The sequence below is a fragment of the Onthophagus taurus genome, chromosome 1 (genome assembly GCF_036711975.1).
Source record: "Onthophagus taurus isolate NC chromosome 1, IU_Otau_3.0, whole genome shotgun sequence".
Classification (NCBI taxonomy): domain Eukaryota; kingdom Metazoa; phylum Arthropoda; class Insecta; order Coleoptera; family Scarabaeidae; genus Onthophagus; species Onthophagus taurus.
In genome coordinates this window covers 35738852-35759680 of record NC_091966.1, presented here as the reverse complement: position 1 = coordinate 35759680, position 20829 = coordinate 35738852, and the positions used below count along the sequence as shown (strand labels likewise).

The 20829-nt window shown below is 31.3% G+C and overlaps 1 protein-coding gene across 3 annotated transcripts in view; it reads right to left on the bottom strand.

The window, feature by feature from the left end:
- The window catches only part of LOC111425737 (ribosomal protein S6 kinase alpha-5-like), a 75241-nt gene that overhangs the window by 17267 nt on the left and 37145 nt on the right, over positions 1-20829 (bottom strand). For all 3 annotated transcript variants that reach the window (XM_023059965.2, XM_023059962.2, XM_023059964.2), the window contains exons 4-5: positions 13076-13191; positions 1856-2044 (exon numbers count right to left, since the gene is read on the bottom strand). In XM_023059965.2, coding sequence (XP_022915733.1) covers positions 1856-2044; positions 13076-13191 — 305 coding nt within the window. The remainder of the gene's footprint in view (positions 1-1855; positions 2045-13075; positions 13192-20829) is intronic.

Genomic DNA, 20829 nt, shown 5'->3' with positions numbered 1-20829 from the left:
CCTTTAATACCTAAAAGTAACAGGAACAACTTGGCGCTACTACAACATAACTGCATCGGGAGCAATCGCGAGCTATTTAGAGATATTCGGAGTAATTGGAAGCATTTAAAAGTGTAAGGTATCGAGGGCAGCTTATGAGTTAATTAGCGATATTGCTGTACTGAGAGCTTTTAAAAAACAAAACTTTTTGTGAGCAACTAATCCCGGTAATAACAAAAGATATTGGAAGCTATTCGGAGCCAGTGAGAACCATTAGGAGTCATTCGGAGTAATAAAAAAACTTTGACAGATATTTCGATTAAAAGATACGTTTCGAGCTATTTGGAGGTATTCGGAGTAATTGGAAGCATTTATAAGTGTAAGATATTGAGGGCAGCTAAGACCTAGTAAATTTAGAGTTAATTAGAGATATTGATGTAGTAACATGCAGTAACAACGAAAGATATGAGAAGCTATTCGGAGTCAATGAGAAGAATTTGATGCACAGAGAACCCATTGAGAGAAATTAGGAACCATTGAGAAATGTTGACAGCCTCTAAAACTATAAGATATTGGAAGCAACTTAGAGTTAATCCAAATAAATGATATTGAGAGTATATGACATTAATTGAAATTATTTTGAGCAATTATGTTATTATTGACAGTTTTTAATTTGCTCTTGTAAAACGTGTATGACATTATTACACTTCAAATCAAGATTATTAAGTATTAATACTTTTATTAATCGTATCTTACAAGTTTCGGCTTTTAGTAATCATCAGATATCTATAATTAATATTTTTAAAACAATATAGATAACATTACATGATGTTAAAATTAAACGCAATTTTAACGTGGTTAACATTCGTCGTACAATTTAATAAGTTTTAATATAATTATAAATATAATACCATAAAAATTGAAGATAACTCGTGATAGCTAAAAGTCAAAACTTGCCAAATCGAATTAATCGGTTAATGAATATTTTTATATTTTTGGTAATAAAACCATCGTTATAACCCTTAAAACAAACCGGCAGCTGAGTTGATAACGTTATCTAAAAAAGCAAATGCATCGAACTCGTTCGATGCTAAGTTTTAAACGACGGAGTATTACTTTTGTCATTGTTGCGATTTAAATTTTAGATTACACCTAATGAATTTCGATAGTCAAGTTGAAATTCTTCGGCAATTTTCGGTGAATGTCATTACGTGGGTTATCTAAAACGATAACGACTCCGTTCTTTTTTTTCCTTTTTTTTTGGTTAATGTAATATTCTCTTTGTGTAAATAGTCGGGTGTGTGGTAATCGTTTAGTTCTATCTTATCTTTTCGAAACTTGAATTTCGAAGTTCACTAACTATAGCTTTTGCGTTGTAATAAAAACGAACATTTAAATAAAATATTATACAGGAGGGGGTGCATGCGACACTATTTGATAAGATAAAAATGTATACAAAGTAAAGTGGGCAAGAGAGGTTTTTCCTTGATTAGTTTTAATCAAGAGACAATTGTTATTGTTGGAATGTTATAAAATGTAGAGATAGTGGTTGGCTATTATGTTATGTATTATGTCTTATCTCGAGATTAAACAAAAAAGGGGGATTAGAATTTTAAATTTATTCACGTAATCTTGCTGTATATCTTACGTCAATTTATGAAAATTAATATTAATGTGTCATTAATCGTAATCAAAGACCTAGACTCACTCGTTCGAATGCTTAGATATTCATATAGGAAGTAACGGTTTTTTGATTATTTAACCTACTTCATTTTTTTATTATTTTGCTATACGAGAATATTTTATCTTATCTTTCGTTTTTGTTATTTATTTTGTGTTTACTCGATTAAATTTAACAAAAAGTAATTTTACTTACAATATCATGTCCTTGAGTTCCTCCCTTCACCACTTCCGGTGCCATGTACTCTATTGTGCCACAAAATGAATAAGCCCGCTCTAAATTTCTTGATAATTCCTTACTTAACCCAAAATCAGTCAAGACAATATGACCAGATTCGTCCACTAAAATATTTTCCAACTTGATATCTCTATAAATTATCCCCAACTGCAAAAAAAAAGAAAACAAAATAAATCAAATAAATAATTAAAATCAATTTTCGTATCTTAAAGCTTTATTTCTTAAGCATTATCAAAAGGCACATCAGGCACATGCTATATAATAATGGGCAGGTGTTCCCAATGAACCAAAATGAGTCTCCGCTCCTAAGAGATCGAGATTCTCGCTTGAAGGTACATGGAGCAGCAGCAACCCAGCATCTGCACCCAGAAGCCAGACAGACGACACCAGGTGTATAGTGTTCTTAATATAGCCAGTATTTCATTCTGATATAAGAGCTATTTTCCCCCGAGAAATTCAGCCCTCTCAACACCTGGTCAACAACATCTCCGTTGGTTTCGTGCCTAAGATACAATACCCTCGCTACCTTTCTTTTACCCTTAGTGCCCTTAGGGGTGACGATTCTCTTGTTACAACATATATACGATATTAAATTTAAAACTTTAAATTATTTTTATATATTTTTCTCTAATTTGTCATAATAAATTATTACGATATTAAATAATTCGATAACACATTATCGACGAAGGTTATCGTTTCTGGCACAGCCTTATTACTACATCGGATTAAAGATGAATTTCAGAAAATTGAAATTAATTGCAAAAAAATGCAAAAATCGTTGTTTCTGACGACAATTTTGACGTCAGCCATTATTTCTTTTAATGAAACTAGTTTTGCATATACGTAAAAGAGCGCCTTTTACGTTCGCGAATAATACGTTTATTTTTAATAACTTAAAAACGTTAGTAATAATTTATTAACATAGATATACTAGAAATGATTATCATAATTTGTTAATTAAATTAATGTAAAAATTTATATAAATAAATATCAAGTTGTTTTAAACCCGGTAAAATATAATAAATTTATTGGTTAGCGTTACAATAATAATTAACGTTATAATTAATATAAAATTTGTTATGACTTTATTCAATATTCTCCAATTTCAACCATATTGTGCGCACATGGTTGAGTTAATATGATGACGATAACAACGAAAATATGCCATGATAACCCTCGAAGAAATGAATAGTGAAATTGTTAAAAGTTACTTTAACGATGAAACTTGAGAACACTAATTCAAGTTGTAATAAAGCGAACATATTTAGAAACGTTTACTTTGTTTACATAGAAAAACTAGCTATGAATATCAAGAAATGAAATGTGTACTTATTTTGCCCTTGCATTTGTCAAACTTATACTAAAAAACCAGACAATCAAAGAAAACAGAATCATTTTGCCAATTTTAGCCATCTAAACTTGATTAATATCGGCAAAAAATTGGCTGTGTTACTGATTATAACACAAATATGGGGTATATAGTAAACAAACACGTTGATGAGTTTAACAGAATTAATCTGAAAATCGATTACAAGTATTTTTCCATTTTTCCAAGACTTTTTCGTTAGTTCATTTATAGTTAATTTTTGACGTTGAATATATTTTGACATAAGTTTTAATATTCGAGTTCTTTATGAAACAAATAACAGATTATAAATCGTTAGTTGGTTTCGAGTTTCTCCATCATCAGGAGAGAAAAAAAAATGAGTTATTAATACACTTCTATGAATAAGGGTTAAGTCAAGTTATGTTGTTGTGATAAACTAAATTGCAGAAATCCCAATTCAAAAGTAGTTCAATATTTCAATCCTTAACGCTAACGGACCTGTTTCCCATTTGGCAGCGTGTCAGAAGCAGAAATTACAGGATTTTGCAGAAATCAAAGTACAATGGGACCTGGAATGTATATGGTGTTTCCTCTGAAGTAATTAAGTCTGCCGTCAGCCTCTTTATGAAATCCTTGGCAAATTGATCTTCCAACCATATCCAAGACATTTTAAAACTTAATATACAATCAGATTATTGATTACAGATTACGTTGAGTCTCATTTTCTGCTATTTGTAAATCAATTTGGTTTTACTTTCGATACAGATGCCAAAAATGCGGTTGTGAATAGTTACAAAACGGGGTTTTGAAATTACAACGCCTCCATCTGAACAATTTGAGTCCTTTTTTTAATGATTTTCAAAACTACTTGGCTAATGACATGAAAGTTTTGACATATGAGAATGATTACGAGGAAGTTGTCTCCACTACGACTTAATTAGTGGCTTCAGCGAATTAATGGTGTGTTAATTATGAATAAATAAGCTTCGTATGAATGAAGAAAAGTATGTACTGCAAAATTAACGATTGATCCTCCCAATTTGAGATGCTACTACTTCGTATACTTATAGATTTTGTGTCTGCTGAAGTGGCTTAGTTATGGTACCATAGTTTAGGACGCTAGCTTTGGCAGCAACCATATATTCAGTTTACCTTGGAGGGCAGTAAGATTAATAGCTGGGCTTCATTATGAAGAAGATAACCGCTACGCTTTTAAACCTCAAAATATTTAGACACTTCCAACATTACCTATTTTACCTACTTATTTGCATAAGACATTATTGGGCAGATACATTCTTGAATATCTGCAATTTGCTATCCATATACATGAATTTGTTCTACCAAACAGTATTTCGTTGACATTTTGATTATCCCTTGTTGGCAAGGGAGCCACTTGCTACTACCACCATGCATTTAGTTTCTAAAGTAGAGACAACCATGTATAAAGCTGAGTTCGCTTGATAGAACCTGTGTAGTTGTCTGTGCAGGTCATTTTATGTCCTAGGTTTAAGGTATTCCTCGATATTCCACTTCTTCGATTACTTTGTCCATTAATAAGTTAAACAAACATAGGCAGAGAATATCGCCTTGTCGGATGCCACCTGGTTTAATTTGTGGATTATGGTTGTGAGATCAGTGAGTCTGTAATTTTCTTAGCTAGTTTTTCGCCTTTTTTTAATATAGGGACTTTTATACTGTTATGCCATTCTAATGATAATTCTGACTTGCAGAGAATTTCTTTTAAAGAAAAGATGTTTTAAATGTCATGTCATAATAAGAGAATATGAAAAGTACATTGATTGGATAGCCTATGCCAATCTTTTAATAGATGCAGAAATTGCACCAAGTGGTATAGTTGCCAAAAGTATTTTTAAATCCATCTACTCTTGGAAATAAAGATACCATCTTGAATTTTGTTTTAAAATTTATCGAGTTAAACTACAAGTAGGGCATGTTATTAGATTCTGTAACTTCTCTGTACTTCCAAAACTAATATAATTATAAACATGATAGTTCCGAAATCCTCTGTAACTGATTTTGTAGTAGCCACAACAACGGTATAAATAGCCCTTTCATGTCTTGCCCGTTAGCGGAATACAAAAGTTTTCCTAATTGGATGACTGGGCCACTAAAACCAATAAAGATAATAAGATACATTTTGGAAATAAATTGAAAACGCAACTTTTAAAAAATGACTCATCAACGCTACATGATAAACATTCAATATTATCATTAATCAGAAATTTGTTAAAAAGACTAATTAAATTAAGCATTCATAAAATCAGACCGATAGAAAAAAAGAGATAAAATTTTGCGGAAACGGTATAAACATTGCTACTTTTATGGATGATGTTTATTAAACATTGGGCAAACATTCAGGGGGATTCATTGTGTTATTTTAAGATTTCTTTGTCCTTGGATGATTTTCGAAAAGATGCGACTAAGAAACAGGAGGATTATAGTTTGAATATGGTATAAAAATGAAATGTAGCCTAAGTAAAGTTATTGTGTTCTGTACTTTCTTTACTATTGGGTTATCAAAAATAAAATATGTCAGATATGACACATCACTCTCTATGCAAAGTTTGCGTTGATAATTAAACTTTCGTTGGTAAAGCTCCTTGGGAAGAACTCATCAACGTATACATTAAACAGAAACATTCAGCTGTACGTCTCTTAAGACGGCTAAACCCAAATGTTTCTAATTCTAGTTTTAGTTGTTTCGAGAACGTTTCGAGTTTAGTCGTCAATTGAAAAGTATTGACATCCAAATTTGGAGCAATTAGGAGACAATGTAAGCTGGTGAGATGCATTAGGAACTAATCAGATGTACTAGAAATAATTTAATAGAACTCAAAGTCATTCGTTATAATCGATATCCGTTAAGATTAATTTTGTATCATTCGAAACAATCGATAATAATCGAGGAATTAAAACAATGAGAGCTATTACAAGAGAATAAAAGGTCAGAAATCATCATTATAACACCACAAATTAAAATACTTTAATCATCTTAATAATTAAAGTAATCGAAATATCAAAAAAATTTATTATGAAGGTTTTAATAATAAACGTTCTTCAAGGCTTCTCGCAAGTTGCGAGTGTTGCGACAACCTGAAGATGTTCTAATTCTATTTTAGCAACACGTGCTAGCAGTAGCACAGTTATAAATAGCTCGGAAGGGTTTAAATTAAACTTAGTTCGCCGTCGCTTTGTTCGATTGAAAACGTGGAGGAGAAGGAGACACGCGACGTCTCGTTTCGTGTGTACACTAGTAAAACACAGTCGATAGGGCATACTTGTTTTCATTATTACAACGACACGTTTAGAAAATAACAGGAAGGTCGTTTGACAAAGTAATTAACGGTTTCGGCTTGGTGATTTAAATTTACTTAAAGACACTACAAAACTTGGTAATTTATCAAAATGTAGAAAACGAGGTCGACTGATAGCATTGGAAAACGAAACAATGCGACTCGTGCTTAGATATTGACCCCTTCTTATTATCTGCAGTATTCTCCACGTGCCAAGTAAAACCATCTTTTTGTTTGTTGGTTGATTTATTGTTTGTAGAGGTGTAAGGTGTTAATTTAGCAAATTACGTTGATTTTTTTTAATGGAAAGTTTTAAATCAAACTCGTTTAATTTGATGACTTATAAAATTTGCACGTGTATATCTTGGACGGTCGTAAATATCGATTTTTTAGCCATCTCGTCTCGCGGTCACTCATACACACATTAACCTGTATATTAATAATTAAAATGGATATTCCACGAGGGATACACGCATCTAGGTTAACATTAATTAAGCTATTTTTTCAATTGTAACTTTTATTTAAAAAGTTCTTGCTTTATAAATTAATTGAGATATTGAAGTTTATAATAAACTCAAAAGATATAGAAATTAAAATTCATTATCATAGTCAGAAACAAACATGTTTACAAGTCTTCTTGTTGCAATTTTCATGTTTATCAAAGAATTCTTGGCTTTCGATCACAGTTTCGTACTCAACGTGGTTTCGGTTGCCACTGCATAATCTTTTGAGGGTTTCATACACACCACATGCCTTTTAACACATGTTGCAAACACCAAGCCACGCGTCAATATATTTTTATCTTTTCGATTACCAACGCAAGTGTTGTTTTTGTCGCGTTATATAAAATACAGTACCTCAATCGTGACGGTTTCTTTACACGAATTTATTATTTGATTTCTTTTAGTGATTACGGAGAATGGCGTTTCTTGAAACTATTGATTTTTTATTCTTTTTATTAAAGTCCAAGAATTTGTGTTAATCGTGATTAAATGGTTTTACGAAGTTTTAATGAAGCGCTTGTTATCTATCGATTTGGTGTGTTATCGTAAAAATGACTGAAATGTCTGGGAATGAACCACCGTAATAAGAAAAACATTATAATCTCGTTTTATTTGTTGTTATTTTTTTGGTGTTTTTTTGTTAGCAGTAAATGGCTCCTTGGCAATTAACTCAATTAAATGGAGTGAAATGCTTAAAATACGTACCCAAAAATAGGTACTTGGTGTTTATCATGTAAACATTTTTTCCGTTAATTGTAGGGCAATTATAACAAAGTTATTTAAATAATTTTAAAGGTGGTTCACTTTTTTTTCTGTTACCAATTTAGTTTCGTTGTTTAAAAATCTTTAACAAATTTGTTTCTTTATTGTCTTTTTTATTACCTTTATCTTTATTATCATCGCTTAATAAAGTGATTTTCGATTTATCTTTTTTGGTGAATTGTATTAATAAATCAATAAGAAATAATTATAATTTTTGATCAACGAAACGATTTAAAATATCGTGACAACCGCCCACTAAATGAACAATCGTTGAACGAGGCCATTACGTGAATAACCTTGAACGTTATAATTATTATAATACCTATTTATTTAAAAGGCCAACGAACAGAAAAACCTATAATTTTTTTTATGTAAATTGGTGTTATTTCAATTAAAATTTAAAAAAGTTTTATCTTTTCTTCTTCAACATTCTCATTCGTTTTTAGTCTTTAGTAGCTCTCATTGCCTCTTAATACTTTAAATCTAATATCTTAGTAATCCCATAAATCATATATGTCTAAAGAACAATTCAAATTCAGCTTGGCAGAATATAGTTTGAAAAAAATGTAATTAGTTCAGTTTTGTTAGGTTCAGCCTGTTACAAAGAAGAATCTATTGAAAAAGCTGCACATGACTGGAATAAGTTGATAGTTTTAAAGAGAATTGAAGGTTAGCTGGAAAAACACCATCTCATTGAAGAGGATATGAGTTTGCGGGTTTCTGTGACAATATGGTAAAATCCCTACAAAATATGATTGGTATACAAGACACATAAATATTACAGATTTTGGTTTAACCCAATGTCGTTTCATTTGGTTGCTTCCACTGCCAAAATCTCCAGTGTTAAGATAACATCTTTGGCGTTGAAGATAACATTTCGTGACCTTCGTACAAACAATTATTCTATTCTAAGGATACTAAGTTTTTTGTGGCCTTTAGGCGTTACAATTTCTGCTGTCAAAGATAAAATGCGGTTGAAGTTATGCGATGGATTAAATAATTAACTCTTCATATCTTTTAGATATAATGTGCGTAAAAGATGCAATGCTTTTGGACAAACATTCGTACAAACGCTTCGGAAAACTTGAGTGAAATAGGTCACTCAAGTTTTCCCTTGCGAAGACAAAATGTCAAACATGTTACGAAGACATATTCTTTTGGTAAAGTTTCATATTTTTGCTTTAAAACATCCTTGCTTCTGGCATATCAGGAGTAATCCAAATGGAAATTTTAGTGCTAATTAAGCCTTTATTCATATTAATTGGAATAACAGCACATTTGCAATGCCTTATGCTTTAATTTCGTTTTTTCTAAATAGTGCGTTTCCTTAATTTGGAGGCCGTATTTAATAGATAACATAAGATCGTTCTTTGTTCTTGACTTTTGAGATTTACTTAAGATTCAGTATATTTAGTATATTCAGCTCAAGCATTCTATTAGTCAGCTACATGACAGTCATAAAAAATCTATAAAAATTCAAATCCTCAGGATCTATTTGGAAGTTCATTGGAAATCATCTTAAAATTCTTTCAAAATCTTTAAATAAACGTTAGAATCGCAATTTGGAAACATTCAGTTTAAAATATTGAAAGTATCTCGAAACCCAAATAAATCTCAGTGTCTCTCTGGAAATCCACAAACGATGGAGATGATCGTTTTCAACATACACATTCCCAGAAACCGGTGAAAATTTCTGACAACCTAAGAAATTTATATTTGTGGAATATCCTATAGGCACTTTTTAAAATTCTATAATTCTTGAAAATTTAGATATATCTCGAGTATATTCAGAATTCTTCCACAATTTCATGAACTGCCTGGAATTATCTTACGTAAATGTAGGTGAATATCGCCAAGGACTTGTTAAATCTGCTTTCATAGCTTTACATGGAAAGAGCTATACTTGGACTCCAATAGTACGTGATACTGAACAATATTTCAGTAACTCTATAAAAGAGGTAAGTTTCAAAAAGGTTGTAATTTCAGCATTATTAATTGGACACAAATTGTTAACTTTTGAATGTTGACAGGAGTCGATTTGCAGAAGGGAATTGTTATCTGTAGGTATTTGTGCTGTACTATGGATTGAGTGAGAGTGTATACGAAAACATGTTTAATCGCATTTATAAAAGGGCTGTTGATGAAGAAAAAAATAAGACAAAATTTTGCAGCCATTACATCTACCGAGTAACGACACTTGTTAAAGTCACCATCTTAATACTAAAAAGGAAGTTCTAAAAGTAGTTTTGCAATGGTTATTTTGACAACATCGTAGTAGACACTATTATGACCTAATTAAAATCCGAAATGGTCTTGTAATAATTGTGCTGATAAGATTAACGTTTTATTACCTTTAAATCAATTATAGATAGTCCCGGTATGGAAATTAATATTCTGACTCGTCAAATCGAAAAGATCACTGCATCATGATGGTATTATTAAAGAGGTTACCATAGAGATTTATGTCAGAGGAAGGAATTATGGCTCAGAATCTTGCTATTTAAAAAGATAATTGGGCGTCTGATCGCACAATCCTCAAATTACTGAAGGTTATTTTAAAAAGGCAACGACTCTGCATAATTATTGCTTACAGTTGCTTGTATGATGTGGAAGTATGCAATCTTAAAAAATGTATTTCTGAATCGGGACCATACACCGAGACTTTCTTCTGACCGTTATTAAGTAATTCACTATGATTGGGTTGGTCGCAGGGGGGGACGAGTTTTGCTGGGTGTCAATACAAATGTTGTAGTGTGTTCTGATTGAAGAATTCACACTGCAGAATTACTAATTTCATAAATTAGATATTTGGAAATATTATGGCACATTGTCATAACTGCACAACAGAGACATTCACACACTTAAAAATTTATATTAAAAGCAATTGAATAACTATAACGAGAATGCAAAGACATTCCTCGTTTATCGCAACAACATATCAGACGAAATATCACGAAGTTCCTCTAAAATCCTTTGTTATAATGTTATAATTTACCTAGTGTCCTTCAGCGAGACATATCGACCTGACACTTAAGGTAACATTACAAGAAAATATCACAAACGTACAAATTCGGTGACCTTAGGAGCCGGATAATGTCACCGAGTCTCCAAATATCATCCAGTTTCGTAGACCCGACTCTTAAATCACACAACAAATTTACTAACGGGTAAGCCCAGTGATGTTGAGTGTCTGTCGTTGACTCTTGAGTTGACACAGTTACAGAATACTTCTCGCACAGCTGTCATTGATTGACTACCAATGGAGGATATTATGAAACTTCTTTGAAATCTTATCAACTTCTTTTTCGGAACATCTTTTCTAATCCAAATTTATGTCGCGAGAGAGAACTCGAACAAGTCGCCATAAGTCGCATAAACTAAAAAAAAAAGGTACTTTCTTTGCGCATCTTCCAAGTTATTATTGTTTTAGTAACACATTTTTATGGAAAAAGCAAGCTGTTAATCATTTCACTTATCCACGATCACTAACAGATCACTAATAGATTTGAACCAGTACAAATAAATATTCAGCAAAAACGAAGATTCTGAACCTAAAAGTGCCGCATAATGGTTATATTATATTCATATACTATGACAGAACAAGAACAAGTTATAGAAATATATTATCGCAGAACCCTCGGTCATCATCTACTTATATCAAAGTAATTAAGTTTAAAATAGTTAAGATTATCAGTTTCAAGTGATACAATCTCCTAGAGTTAAAGAATATGTGGTGCCATGTAAAATGAATAATTTTGAAAGGATCTGGAGCTTTCAAACAGTCAAACATTCACATTTATGTAGTTATGGCCTTTCCAACTTTCATGTGTGGCTACTATGTCTAGAATGTAATTGCATATTCCTTAAGTTCAAATGTGGAAAAACGGTAGATTTGAGAAAGTATAAGTGAAAGATACAAATTACACTAAATTTTAGATCTAAAATAAGGCACAAACGATAGATCTGGTACACGGATAATTTCTAAAACGCAACATTCTTGAAGCTTCATTCATGCTATAATGTTATCCAGTTCAAATCATATCTTAATTCACAGACCTGAAATTATAAGCACTAGGAACAAAGATTTTTGGAATTACTGCAACTGAAAAAATTTTCAAGGGAAAAAGAATGGAAGATCTCAAACAATTTTTTGTAACATGAGATGCTTTGGTATCGCCCTTATGACAATTAATGTGTTGGCAGTTGATCAAATCTACTAAATTGTAGAATAATAAAGAAGTTGTTATATCATAGTAAGGACTAGAGATACAAAAGATTTGATTTCGTTAGAAAAAGGAAATGAAGAAACCTTGGCGTAAATAACACACTTTGAGTTGCAACTCAAAGAAATAAAAGTTACAGAAAGAAAGACAAAAGTAATATTTCAAAGTTTACAACCACCAAATGCTTGTACATTGCCCAGAATGAAGTAACTTATGATATATGAAGAAAGGTATTTAATTGAATTGACTTTAAATGGGAGGTTATAACCATTACTTGTATAAACAAAAATGTTTTGAAGGGCCATACATCATGCGTTCATACTGCTTATAGCCATTCAGTTATAATCTATGTGTTTGTTATATGAAAATTACCAATATAAAGAAAATTATGAAGCTTCGTGATTGAATTAAAAATCAATCAAATATCTTTAAATACATAATTATGCGAGTATAATTGTGACCTTGAGTTGAAATAAACGATCCAGTCTAAAAATAACATTAAATGTTTAAAATTTAAGTTGAAATTTAAATTTCAAAAACATTCCAAAGAAAATTTAACATTCCTATTTTAAACCGGTTGTAATTGATATTTTAAGATCGTTTCGATTAAAAAAACTAATTTTAAATCGCAAAATGAAAGGGAAACCGATGTTGAACTGGTATTATACAAGAGCAACAAAAACTGTGAGACAACGTTGCTTTATTAAACCAAGTACAGGTCTGAAGTGTTTAATTAGTTTTACATAACGTTCCTATTAGTGGATTTTATGCAACAACTTATGGAATGGGTATTTTATTGATTACATCTTTATTATTACGTTCACAAAAAATCCAATAACCTTCAAAAAAATCAAGATGAAGTTTTAAAATGACCCATTCTCGTTAGAAAAGATATTTAGCACTTGTAATTAAAGTCTTTTTAAATACCAACATTCGCAGGATTTCCTCAATTAATTTTACGTTAACTAATTAATTTTATCCTTAATAATGACACATTCCCGTTTCCTCCGCTAATTATTAATGGATAATTTTCTGTTTATGGTGCTTACCTTATGAAGATGTTCCAATGCCAAAATAATTTCTCCTATATAAATTCGAACTTCGTCTTCCGTAAAATGATCTCTTTGGTATAAATGCGTAAACAATTCACCACCGGCGACGTAATCTAAAAAAAAAAAACAAAAATGTTAAAATAATATTAAGATATTTGAAAAATGGCCAACGGGCGGATGCATAATTCAACGCTTAGAAAGTTTTGTAATCTACTTTCTATGGTATCTTTAAAATTTTAGTTTTTTTTTTATTTCGCGAGAAAGTTGATGAATACATACAAGTATTATTTATTGTTAAAGTTTCTAAATTTAAAAACAATGTAGTTTTGAGTATTAAAAGAGAAAATACAAAAAATAATAAATGTTAGAGTCAAAATGTTGTATGTGGAACTTATTTGAAAGGTTTTATGGTGACCATAGTTTGTTTAAGCATTTGACGGAGTGAAAGTCATTATGAAAGTATTTAATATCTCTTCCCCTTACTTTCACTAAATTCATTTTAAAGTGTAACAGTTAAAAGGTTATAATTTTCTCAACTTGATAACCATTTATTTTTGTTAAATTGATAATTTGATTGTATAACGGTATCTTTTTTGATGTATTTAAATATTTTATTATATCTTGCGGTTTTATAGTGTTGCAACAGGTTTCATAAAACGCATAACGTACACCATAAAACCAGATTCCCACCTAGTTAAACTCTAAAGCAATGAAATCTAACACTGACAATGAGAAGTAAATACAATTTTTGTGCTTTAGTTTATGTGTCGGCATTAAACTAAGTGTGCCACGGCCGTATAATACTTTATGAGAAGGTTGATTTATGACACAGAAAACTATAGTCGCATATTTAATTAAATAAATTTCCTGAACTTGGTAAATAAATTTTATATTCCCTGAAATCGTTCGTTATCACTTCTGTTAATTCCTAAATTGTACAGTTACGTCTCGTGCTTGGCAACAGCGCAAAACCTATCCACTTGGCCTGATTTCACAGTATTACAGCAGTATTGTAGCGTTACGTTGAGCAATTTACTGCCACAATACCCGGCGCTATGGATTTCTTTGTATGATTTTTTTTGATTCATTCAACGAAGTCAGTACCTAGTAGAAAGAATTCGAAAACTCGACATACTCTTTTAACTTATTGTCAGTATGACTCACGCATAGCAGTGTTACACCTCAAGATGGCCATTTTAAATCGACTGAGTCACGATAAAATGAAAACATGTGTTCTGTAAATTCATAGAATATTATAATAAGAATTTTTGTAGGGTTTATTCATCAACGCGAATTAAAAATAGATAATAAACTGACCATCTACACTACATAATTTATAGAGACCCATATCAAATAATAAAATTATCGATAAAAAGATAAAAATTAAAACCACACGTGTATCGCATGTTCAATGATATAGAGTGTTTCGTTAATCATAGATCGACGAACTAAAATTATTTTTCTATGTAAAATAAAAATATAGTTGTTTTAGTATTTTTTTCTTTTCCACTACAGTATTAATATAGCTTAGTAAACAATAAAGATTAGCACAAAATAAACCAAAATTCAATAAATACGTATATATATATTATGCTATGATGAAACAATTCCTGAATATTCATCATATTTTATGATGCAATTTATATATAAATTTGTTAATTTGGTAAGATAAAACACTGGGCTTTTATTGATGATGTGTTTTGCAGGATATTTATGCGATTAATGAGACCATTCAAAAAACATGGTTTTAATCTGTACTGGATTCCAAATGTTTTTTTCAAAAATTGTGTTAACTTTGAATAATAAGATAAGATTAAGTAAATTTTACTTTGCTGTATAGGTTCATGGAAAGTTTATTTATGCGTGTATGCAGGCTGGGTTGAAAATAATGTAGAGATGATGTCGAGACAATGGATCAAGAGAAAAGTTTTTTTTCGCGAAAGAAGAGGAATTTGAGATCTACCTGATATAGGGGGCTAACTTAAAGAATGCATGAAATGTAAAAAAATGCAATTATTAAAATAGCAGTTACATGTCCAAGAAATATTAGCTATTATAATCTTGCTGATAGCAATAAAAAACATATGGCAGAATAAATGTGGTAAATGGATTCATGCGCTGTGAATTGAGACTTGTAGCATACAGGTTTTCCTCAATAGCAGGGACGCACGATTCTAATACTTTTTTTTTTGATTAAACTAATGGAAGAATTCTGCAGACAAATTTTTACACTCTTTTTGGATGGATGGAGAAACTAGCTTAGATTCTTCTCTGAAACTTCGCTGAAATTGTTTATTACCACAAATCAAATCATAAATTGGGTTCGTAAACAAACTGTATTATTACGAGGTTCCCTAGAAAGAATATGGCATAAAATAACAATTGCCAGAAAATATTCTGCATGACCATAAGATTTTTCAAAATTTAAAATGCTATCAACTTAGAGCTAATGAGACTAACATAAGCAGAATTATGTGCTGCTCCAATTGATTCTGCCCTTTACCTTCAAAGAAACCTGCGCAGAAACCTTCTATTTCTATTTCAATCCAGATTTCATGACTCATATAGAACATTTTTGAACTTCGTATGTACAGGGTGTCCCAATTTCGATGTCCGCATAGGCTATCTCCGAAACTAAAAGATATACAAAAAAAGTAGCTTACATGTCATGATCTCGTTTTTCGAAAAAATGCTAATGCCGAAAACTCCGAACAGCTATCGTCTTTTGTTTTCGCCCTATCGGCAAAAAGTGAAAATTTTGCGAAAACGACAATTGCGAATATCTCACTTATTATCAACGATGGAGTATTATAAATAAAACATTATATGGGCAACTTTTTACGAAGAATTCAGTGGCGTAGGAAGAATTTTTTTCCCATCTTTTATTTTCGAGATTTTAGACGTAACTTTATTTTTTTAAATAGAAACCATAGTTGGCTATGATCTAAAATAATTTGTTATTTTCTTCTGATAACAAATATATATAGTTTGTAGGGTATATTTCTTATAGTTATTGAATAATTAATAAAAATTCATTTTGTTCTATCTAAAACTAATGTATGTATTTAAAAGTTAAAGTTGCTATGGTGATAACCATACATACTATGATGGAATATAATGTATCAAATAATTGCCAAAGTTTTTATTTAAAAATTCGATAACAACTCTATCATTATGAGCTGGTACAATGCACCAGCCTGTTAGGTGTCAAAGTATAACAAAACTGAATAAAACATTACAATGAATTTCGAAAATTATGAATATGTAACATAATGGAATGCTATATGTTATCAGATAAGAATGCGACGTTAGCCGTGGAATTATATTTCACAAGGTATCCGGAAAAAAGACAACCGCACGTAAGAACCTTCAGCCGGTTAGCAGAAAATTTAATAGATTTTTGGTCCTTCCCCAAACCACGTGCTAAAACACACCAAAATGGCCTGCAAGAGGATGAAGTCAATGTGTTGGCTTCACTTGCGATAAATCCATCAACATCTTGCAGAGAAATTGAACAAGACGTCTGACCCAAAAACCGCTGCTCCCGAATATGAAAGAAAAATATGTATAAACCATACAAAGCGGGGCTAACTCATTATTTACGTGCCGAAGATGTCAATCTAAGATTAGAATTTTGTAGATGATATTTAGAAAAATTAAATAATCTGCTGTTTGTTCAAAATGTCATCTGGACCAATGAAATCTCTGACTGTTCAAAGAAGGTTGGGGTTCAATGTATGGTGTGCTCTTTTAGATAATAGAATGTTGGCATATAGTATCTACCATAAAAACTTAAACTCAGGTAATACCCCAATATATCAAGGCAGCACATTGTGCCTTTGGTCGACAATTTGCCATTAAATAAGTCTCAAATGATATATTTTCAATATGACGGAGCACCAGCACATAATGCCAGAGTTGTTAGTGAATTTTTAAATACTACTAGGTACAAACTTTGGCAATAATTGGAAACAACGGGCACGTTCAGCCGGTGTCAACTGTTGAGTTGCTATATTAGCAGGCGCAGCTGAACGATATGCTAAGTCAGCGCTGTTACGCAGCAGTTTAGTAAATATCTCAACGTAAGTAATTTGCGCTTAGTTTGTCAGCGGTTGTGAAATTCTAGGTTAGGATTAATATTTTTTGTTTCTCCCCTTTAATTTTGAAAACTGGCAGAACTGTATAAAATGAAATGAGCCTTAAAATCAACATCATCATCCATTATCTCTTGTAATAACACAAAATTTTCAAAAATATTATTGTTGGCCATAGTTTTAGGTTATGCTGAACTGCTAATTCTCAATTGCTTGTTCAGCCGATTTCGTTCCGCTGTATTAAAGCTCATACAACTAGCTGACTGATTTAATTCAACTGTTGACACCTGCTGAACGTACCCAATGTTTTCCATCATGGTATGGTTATCACCATAACAACATTAAGTTTTAAATACATACAATAGTTTTAGAAAGAACAAAAAAAATTGATGCATTATATTCCATCATAGTATGTATGGTTATCACCATAGCAACATTAACTTTTAAATACATACATTAGTTTTAGATAGAATAAAATGAATTTTTGTTAATTATTCAATAACTATAAGAAATATACCCCACAAACTATATATATTTGTTATCAGAAGAAAATAACAAATTATTTTAGGTCATAGCCAACTATGGTTTCCATTTAAAAAAATAAAGTTACTTCTAAAATCTCGAAAATAAAAGATGGGAAAAAAATTCTACCTACGCCACTGAATTCTTCGTAAAAAGTTGCCCATATAATGTTTTATTTATAATACTCCATCTTTGATAATAAGTGAGATATTCGCGATTGTCGTTTTCGCAAAATTTTCAGTTTTTGCCGATAGGGCGAAAACAAAAGACGATAGCTGTTCGGAGTTTTCGGCATTAGCATTTTCTCGAAAAACGAGATCATGACATGTAAGCTACTTTTTTTCTATCTCTTGTAGTTTCGGAGATAGACTATGCGGACATCGAAATTGGGACACCCTGTACTTGCATAACAATTCTTTTCAAGAATCTTTCATTTTTATCGTCTAATAATTTTATTACTCCTGAACTATTTAGACTAACCACAATCTATAATGCAATGTAATGAAATAAAAAATAGGGAGTCTGTATTTTGGGAAAATTATTAATATTGTATATTAAAATTATTAATTAAAATTGCCTTTACACATTTAATAGGATTAAAGCCGGATTTTGACCCCTTGATACAATTAATAAGTTAAATAAACCAATTTTCTAATTAATTTAGTTCAAGTAAGCTCAAATTAAATGCTGACTAAATTATAATTACTGCCTTTTTGCTATGCCCCAACATGGGGAAACAAAATCCTGATCGTGTAAAGTTTCAGAGAGTTTGAACTCTAAATTAACATGAGATATAAGCATATCCAAAACATATTTTATAAATTATCTAGTAATACGTCTTAAGTAATTTTATGTCTCAACAAATATTAAGATTGCTGATACACCCAGGGCTTTATGAAGTCAGAACTACTGGATATCTTCTACGGTCTTCGTAGTTTCCTACCTTTTTTACTGGATTCTAGTCGGAACCAACATTTCTGACAACTTAGAGTGGATCTAAAAGTTTGGGAGTTTATTTGGTTAACTCTTGCACATTGCATCCTCTCTGCTCTAATCGACTTTAAAACTAAATTATCCTTTCTTTTACTCTTGAACATCTTCAATATTAGTTCTAAATTTCGGACAACCTGAGTCTTAATCGTCTCGAATGGATTGCTTGAATACCTAGGCTTTATGTACTCAGAACTACTGGATATCTTCTGTGGTCTTCGTAGTTTCTTACCTTTCTTACTGGATTTAGGGCCAATACTTTGAACAAGTCTGCATGAACCTAACCGTTTGGAAGCCTACACGATGAATTTTCTAATGTAGTTCCGTGGGCTCTCTTCTTGTCCTTCATTATTTAATCTTTGATTTCAATTCTTATCATTTTGCCACTAAACTCTTGGATGTATTCTTCTTTCATTAATGATAATTCTTCTGGTCTTTTCATTGATGGTCCAAACATTATTTGGAAGTGCACTTCTTTGATACGTGCTATTCTCTTCGTGTCAATCTCCCGTTTCATCAATCGTTAATTTTGGCAATGTGAATACTAATTGTAACTGCTTGGAATTCGTGTAATGTGGAATTTCCAAAAGATGTTTTTTGCGATTCAAGCTTATCTAAGATGTCATTTGTTGAAGTGTCGTTCTTTGTTCGATAAATCCATACGAATTTTGTGAAAGCGTTTTTGTCATTGGACATAAATCTGATATAACTTTCAATAATTGTCTAAATTGTTTAATTTAAGTCGATTTCGGAAAATTCATAACAGCTTTCATTTAGTGTCTTGCAGGTGTCTTACAAAACATTTTTATGACATTAAAAATAAAAATAACCTTGTCTAATTTACTAAAACGTTAATAAAACATCAATTTTATATCATCATTTTTAACCATCACTATTTATAAACAGCGGAAAAGAAAGAGACAAAAAAACAGAAACAACGTGTGTTTATATTAATCTACTTTGTGTTTATTCTTATTAAAAACAAATTTGTACACTCAATATTTCGATATAAAGACCCCACACGTGTCTACCGCTCCTAAAAGGGAGGTAATAGAAGCACGACTTTCTTTATTAAACACGTTAAGCAATATCAAAAACTTAAGTAAGCAATTATGTGTTGTTCGCTTTGTGCCGATAAATCGATTTTACCTGGATTTGATTCTATTAAAGGAAAATCTACTTAATTTGAACAAGTAGACCGTATTATATGATGGAGTTTTTCTTATCAGGGGCAAGGGGATGGTGAACCCCCGACAACGTCGTTCCCAGACGGTTCGTTGTACTTTTCGTATAGATTTTACCACCGCACCAAAACTCTCCGGGTCGACGTACAGAAGGAGGGGTTGAGGACTGATTCAACCCCAAACTCAAACCCCTTTTGGAATTCTTTCGTCTAGCCACTCTTTGTGGCGATATGTTCCCTTTTTTTGTCTTTCTTTTTGATGGTTATTCGCAGACGAAATAAACCTTTTTTTTATGATGTGATTTAGCTTTAATGGGAAAAAGCTATTACGGATTTAATTACATTGATAAAATTACTTAAGTAATTCTAGATAATAACGTATTTATTCACTTTTCCTTAGCTAGTTACATTTTTGTGAGAGGATCTAAAAGTTTGTGAAAGGAAAACGTACTATCTCTGACCTTTAGTAAGTATTATAATAAAAATTTCCTTTTTCCAAGAAAATATAAATTCCTAGAAAGTCATGCATGCGCACACTGATTTATTGTGGAAATAATTATTAATATCTCTAGAAATTTATTGATTTGAATATGGTGGTATTACGTTTAAATGTACCCGTATTAACCGTTTTCGTTAACGTTGTTACATCATGTCATCAAGCACGTAATGTATATTTATTAACTGTACGATGTTGTAGAAACACGCTTGGCAACAACATAAGTTGCTTTCGTTATTTTCATAAACCTTGAAATGAAATATTTTTCGTTATTTTCACGGTGGATTTCGGAAAGAAGTAAATTTGCGAACCGTTAAAAATAAAATTTACATACCGTGTGATTAAAAAAAAATATTGAGTGACATTTAACCAAGATTAATAAAGGTGAACAAAAAAGGGTACCCCGTCCAAAGTCAAACCACCATTTCATGGTAAAATGACTACGACAAATTGTAAATGTGTAATT